Source organism: Periophthalmus magnuspinnatus, chromosome 4 (genome assembly GCF_009829125.3).
Source record: "Periophthalmus magnuspinnatus isolate fPerMag1 chromosome 4, fPerMag1.2.pri, whole genome shotgun sequence".
Classification (NCBI taxonomy): domain Eukaryota; kingdom Metazoa; phylum Chordata; class Actinopteri; order Gobiiformes; family Gobiidae; genus Periophthalmus; species Periophthalmus magnuspinnatus.
In genome coordinates, this window is record NC_047129.1 from 16,676,426 (window position 1) to 16,682,875 (window position 6,450).

At 37.4% G+C, this 6,450-nt stretch overlaps 1 protein-coding gene across 5 annotated transcripts in view; it reads right to left on the reverse strand.

The window, feature by feature from the left end:
• Window positions 1–385: 385 nt before the first annotated feature.
• The window catches only part of fnbp1l (formin binding protein 1-like), a 54,246-nt gene continuing 48,181 nt past the window's right edge, over window positions 386–6,450 (reverse strand). For 2 of the 5 annotated variants that reach the window (XM_055221408.1, XM_055221410.1), the window contains exons 15-16: window positions 5,206–5,243; window positions 2,538–5,120 (exon numbers count right to left, since the gene is read on the reverse strand). In XM_055221408.1, the coding sequence (XP_055077383.1) occupies window positions 4,980–5,120; window positions 5,206–5,243 (179 nt within the window). In that variant the 3' untranslated portion in view covers window positions 2,538–4,979. Of the gene's footprint in view, window positions 5,121–5,205; window positions 5,244–6,450 lie in introns of all 5 variants that reach the window. The other 3 variants (XM_055221412.1, XM_055221409.1, XM_055221411.1) reach the window with 3 other exon arrangements.

Consider the following 6,450-nt stretch of genomic DNA (forward strand, 5'->3'; position numbering starts at 1 on the left):
GAAGGAGGAGAGATGAAGGACAGGTGGCTTGGACTCCAGCTAACTGTATAAATTAAAGCTCCACTGCGGAAAACACTGGGATACAAATCATGCGGATGGTCATGACACATTCACGTAACCATGCACACAAATGGACGCACGCAAAGCTAAGCCCCGCCCCCTCACTGTGGACAACATGCAAAAGAATAGGTTTATTTAAGTTAGAATATAAACTAAATTTCTAGATAATGAGATTGAGCACTATGTATGTTTTTAGGTGGAAAGTCTGAAACCTTCTGTTCTCCATGTTGTCATTTTGTCTCGAATGTTCCACAATAGCATTAACTTAACAATCTCCATAGAAACGAGCATGAAACTGCACCAACTCAAGTTTTTTTTTTTTTTTACAATAAATATCTGTAATGGTATAATATATAGACTTTATTTATGGGTTTGAAGCTATAGCAACAAATCTCCATTACCGTGGCAATTAAACATAAAATCTAAATATGACATCTTTTGAATGAGGAAAAAGCATCACAAAATCCTTAAAATCAAGAAGGAATAATTAGTTTGAAACCCATGAACACCATATCGTGGAACATTACAGACAAAGCAATAACCATGGACGGATCATCCACCAGAAAGAAAACTTCCATAGTGCACCTTTAAATTTAGTATGAACCATTTTGTCCAACAGATGTCCCATGAGGTCCACTGTCAGGAGTGGAATCGGCCTGTAACAAATGCTGTTAACGTATGAACACAGACGTAAACTGAGCGTGTGCAGTTTGAGTGACATGAGGCGGAGTGAGGAGCAGAGTGGCACAGGCAGAACACAGACACATGAGCAAGCACAGGGTTAGTTATGTTTAGGCAGGCAACACTGACCTTGTTTATGAGTTACTATAATCTGCAGATATTTTGGGTTAGATTGTAGTGAATAGAATGTAATGTGATATTTTGTGTTTAGTTCAGGGTTGACACCTTTTGTTGTTTCTGTTTACTGTTGTTGTTTACGTAAGTGCTTTTCTATGTGACACTTGGTTGCTATGTCGACGAGTTGATGTGAGGTTTCGACTGGTCAGTGACTGGTCTGTTTCGGAGACTGGCTCTAGTGAGTTGAGACTGCTGTTGTTTTGCTCTTATGTTCAAAAAATAAATAATTAGAAGAGATTCAACGTGAGATTCAACGTTTCCTTACATCAGAACGCTACAATATAATATCGCTCAACTACATTTACTGTTAGCTAATCAAATGGGCGGTATCTCGTTAAAATGGCGGGGTCAAGCAATCAAGCCAAAAGGGTTCTCCTAATCTGATGTCATTTTGGTCTTTAAGTGCTCTAAGCAAAAGCGCCACTTGACTCCAGGTTAGTTATTCATTTACTTATTATTTTTCAGGTAACTCTTACGATCTTTGTGATTCAGAGTCAGAGATATGTTAAACTTCAGCTAATGTAGGTCTATTTATCCATTCACTTTAATAAATAATAAATTCAACTTAAAAATGTTGTAAATTAAAATCCCTTAGCTGAAGCATTTTAAGAAGACTTTTGCAATGTCTCACTCTTGTCTCAATTAAAATCTCCACGTTATGCATTTTTGTAGTTAATGAAATCCATTTTACTTTCTATACATATAATTACCTGGTATATACATTAAATTTGAACTTTCTTCAGATTTTTGTAATTAAAATAATGTTTTATATGTAGACCAGTGTTACCCAATCAGAGGATTTTAATATAAGGTGAAATTGGATCTAGTATTTGAAATTTAAAATGTTCTTTGATGTAAATTCTTCCTTAAAAACGTTTTAGAGACTTTTCAATAGGATTAAATAAAGAAAATATAATAGCTATAATTGACAATATACTATTGTAGATTTATTTGCTTAGTACCTGAGTTGGGAACCACTGATGTAAGCCCTGATTTTGGCACTTTGTAGATGGCTCTGACTTCAGTTATGTTAGTGTAGAGTAGGTTCAAGCGGGGGTCTGAACGCTGTTTTTGTGATCAAAACTTTTCACTATGAACTAGATATTCTGTTTTCTTAATAAAGATTGAATTGAATCAGCTCAAATCCAGAAGCCATTTTACATTTGATGGTACTGGCTTGAAACACAGAGATTTATACAACACTGAGCTAAATAATTCCAACCCCCAAACATTAATAATGGCAAAAACAGTGTCCAGATATCTACCGCTGAAACCTCTGTGCATTGTCCCTCTACTGGACAAATAGGGGATTACAGAATCTCAAACAGGTCAATGTTGTGTTATTATCTGGCAGTAAATTGTGTTTCTATGGTCTCTGACCCTGAACGCATTGCTGCTTGGATGGATGTGAGCATGCAAACGTGCAAACCTGCCTCCCATAACACTAAGTGGTTATCCCCTGCCTCTCTATACAGTCTCCCTTAAGCCCAGTGCTTAATTACTAGCAATCAGCGTGAGCCCTCCACCAGCCAATCAAAACGCCCGGCCACCCTGCAGCCCTCAGGAACCTGCGGTCACATAGAAGAAAGAAGTTACTACAAAACACACACATTCAAACACATATTTTGATGAGACAAGACAGTTTAAGTTACCAGTGCACAAAGTTGTTTTTTTTAATCAGTGAAAAACGTATCAAATGACAATATGACAAACCAGATGTGTTTTTACGAAAGGGAGCAAGATATTCTCTTATGTAACTGTATGATATCCCCTTTCATAGATGGAGTAACCAAACCCAAAGTTGCAGATATGGAATTATAATGATGCTCCTTTGTCTAATAGTAGAATGTCAAGATGATAGTCACATTTACAATACATAAAAACTATACATTTCATTTTACTTGATTTAAAAAAACAAAAAAGTCCGAGGTTTGTTATGTAAATGGAAGACAATATCTGACAGACAGAAATAGACAAGAGCACACTGTTATGACATAAATAAAGCAAATTATGAAAGTAAAAATCAATACCTTATTCCAATAGCATGTTAAAACCAGGTCAAATCTACAGCTTAAAATCAAAATACTTGCATGGGCGAAACAACATTTGTTTCTTAATATCATATAAAAGTATTTATAAAACACTTTGATCGATTAGATGTGGTTAAAGCCCAGAGTCATTGACAAAGAATGTTACAATATGTATTACTTTCTGTTCTATGGTTCAAGAAATACATGAGGAAGGTGAAATTTGGCTTCCATAACTTTGACTGATTTTGTGATATTAGTGATTGTATTATTGTTAGTAAATCAGCTAATCTTGTCACTGTATTGAAAAGAGGTGTAGTACAACAAGACTGCGTGCCTTTAGCTCAGGTGTGAACTTAGACTGTATAAAGAAGTGGACTAAGTGGACTAGCGTTCGGCTCGAGTCAAATCAAGCTCATCGAGGCTAGAGCAGTTATATGGTGAATTTGGAGCCGAATTCCACATTTGGAATACCAACAGCAATAATCATAAACACCAAAGACCCAATCTGGAGCGAGATCGTTGAACGTAATGCCCCTTCCTGCCCACACCGCTGGTTTAGCAGGGAGCGGGCATTTAGCAATGCTGTCAATCAAACCTGTTGCTAACGCTAGCAGGAGCGACCTCAGGAAAAGAAGATGCCTGATCTGTCTGTTATTAATGTTCATATCTTGACACAACTGTGAAATAAAAATACCAGAATCATGTAGAGTGAATGTTAATACAAACATTTTAAGCCCAGAGAGAATTTTTCAATGGAAAGTGAAATGGTGCCAGAGTCAATGGAGTCGGAAGTGCGCCTGTGATCACTTCCTCTTCGGGACACGATGGCACAGTTAGCTATGTCCACTTATTCATTTGTACAGTCTATGGGTGCGAACTTAAGTTTATTTGATATTTGAATTATGCAAGGTATACGTTATCTAACATAAGCTTTTTCCATTACTTAGCTATGTAAGGCCACCTAGTGAAAGTAATTATAGATGTAATCATAGTTCCACCACAACCTATCCAATCACCTGAGTGTTGCACAAACTAATAATCTACAGAACATTCAGTTTCCCAGGTAGATCTCATCAGGAAAATAGCATTCCTAGTTGTCTGTGTAATCCTCCAGTTGTTCAGATAGGGTCCATAGCAAAAGTAGGAACTAGTACAGTTTGCGTGAGTGGTAAAAAGTATTCACTCTGGGAATGTTGGCCCAGTTGATCAAATGAAATCATTTTTGTTAAAGGTCCAAGATTACATAAAAATGACTCTTGTGAGTTTTAGTCACGTTACAATGCTGTTACCGCATCAAAAACATACCTGCAGTTGTGTTTTGTTTCATTCCTGCATGTTTGAGTAATCCTTTAAGATTAGTCTGTCTACATCTTTAAAGCTCAAAATGCTCTGTTCCACCTTGTGTTGTGCGATACTTTTCAAGTCAACAGCTCCTTTCAACTTTAGTTCAGTGGAGATTGGCAATTCCAGGGCTGAAATCATCCAGATGATTCTAGCAAAGGTGTATGGAGTTTAAAAACACAGTGTCGTGTTTTACCACATGGCATCACAAGGTGGAACAAAGTGTTTTCTGTTTAAGAAAAGAACTCAGTCTAAATATGCAGGATTTGTGAGTTAAACATGTGAATGAAACAAAACACAACTCCAGATATGTTTGTGATGAGGAACCATTACAATTGTGATCATAGATCAGGAAATATTGTACCGGTAATATGGGCCCTTTAAGCACTTTTAACTAACACTACACCTTCTCATGTTCTCCTCATGTCAAATATTGTAATTTTGGTTGTGTGACTCTGGGACAGTCTATACTCATGGGGCTCAAACAGCAGTAGAAACCTCTTTACAAACACACACTGAACATGACACTCACCTCTTTGTACATGATGGAAGACGAATGAGACAATGAGAAATAGAAACAGGTGGAGAGGTTATTCAGAGGAAGAGAGGGCCGAGTGATGTGTCCATGCAGCAGATGAGTACAGTCTGTTTGGGGGAGGGGGTTGTGATAGGACAGGGGTGAGGACAGGGTCAGATGTAGGTAACAGCACCTTTACAGTTCTTCTCCATGGTGATGTCTACATAAGTGGTGGGGACGTAACCCTCCTCTCCACTCTGCTTCCGCGCTCGAGTCCAGCCATCGCCTTTGTCCTGCTCAATCACGTACAGCACCTTTAACGAGATAGAAAGGGTTTATAAGTAGAAAGAATTTGGTCATCTGTGGTTGTTATAATTTTAGTTGTGCGTTTTTGCTTACCTCATCTTCAGCCATTACTAGCGTCCCCTCGTCCTGACCTGAAAAAACAAGAAGAAAACTTTTATAGGGACGCGGGTTCTGGTTCTGGCGGGATGCTGGTATCTGATATTGGCGGAAATAATGAAAAAGTTGCTGGATGGGATATATTCCAAACATTAGTTCAGCCAATATCCTTGTTGTACATATAAAGTGGAGATTAACTTTTCCGCGTATCAGCTATTGACCTTAAATCTCTAGCAGAAGCCAATATTTTGTTTGACCGAACCAACTGTTTAAATGCGCATGGAAACTATATACATAAAGCTTTATTTGAACACTTTACTCATTTTTTGCAGTACCCTCTTTGGACTACACTGCTCTCCTTTCTAGTTTGTAGTAAAACAATGATGATGATGATTAGATCTGGGAAAAACGTTCAAAATTGGACCTATATAACGGCCCAAAAAGTGTCAACAAAGGTCATTGGCCAACAGTTCCTCTGGATTCTACAATCGATATCGGCATTAGCCATGAAAAAAAGCATGTCGGTCGATCTCTAATATAAATTGATGTAATAAAACTACTTACTGATTGTAGTTGTAATGTTTGAATTTTTATTTATACAAAGTTGTTCTAGTTACTTGAGAGAAAAATAACAGCTCATAACACATTTGGATCAGTTCTGTTTTATTTTATTTTAAGGAAATAAATGCTGTTTTCAGGCTCTGCTTTGGTATCGGTTAATATCTGGTATTGGCAGACAACTAAAGGGACTGAAAAGGCTGAATTGGTGCTTCCCCAAAATTTGATAAAATATATTCAGTGAATTTAGAGGAAAGCAATGCTGACCAAAAAATTATATCTTGTAATTTTTGGGGGATTAGCCCAATGTGAATATCATAGCAACCAGATCAGATACTAATCTGGAATTATTTAAAAAGTGCCTGGAAATATGCCTGCAAAATTAAAGATGGAATACGTAACTTTTCTGGCATGAGCTTCTACCACCTGCTTGTCTTCATAGAGATGTTATTGCTTTGCATGGAATGTTCCACAGTACGGCATTAAACGTATCTATATCCATGCAGACAAACGGAACGCCACCAGGACATGTCATAGGTCAGATTTGTGGAAAGCAAAGCCCAATCACAATGTGAATACATGTTTCTTAACGTGTTTTGAAAAACAAAAACATACGTTGCTGAAACATGCAAGATAGATAAGTATAATGCCATACTGTGGTACATTCAAGGCAAAGCACAGGTA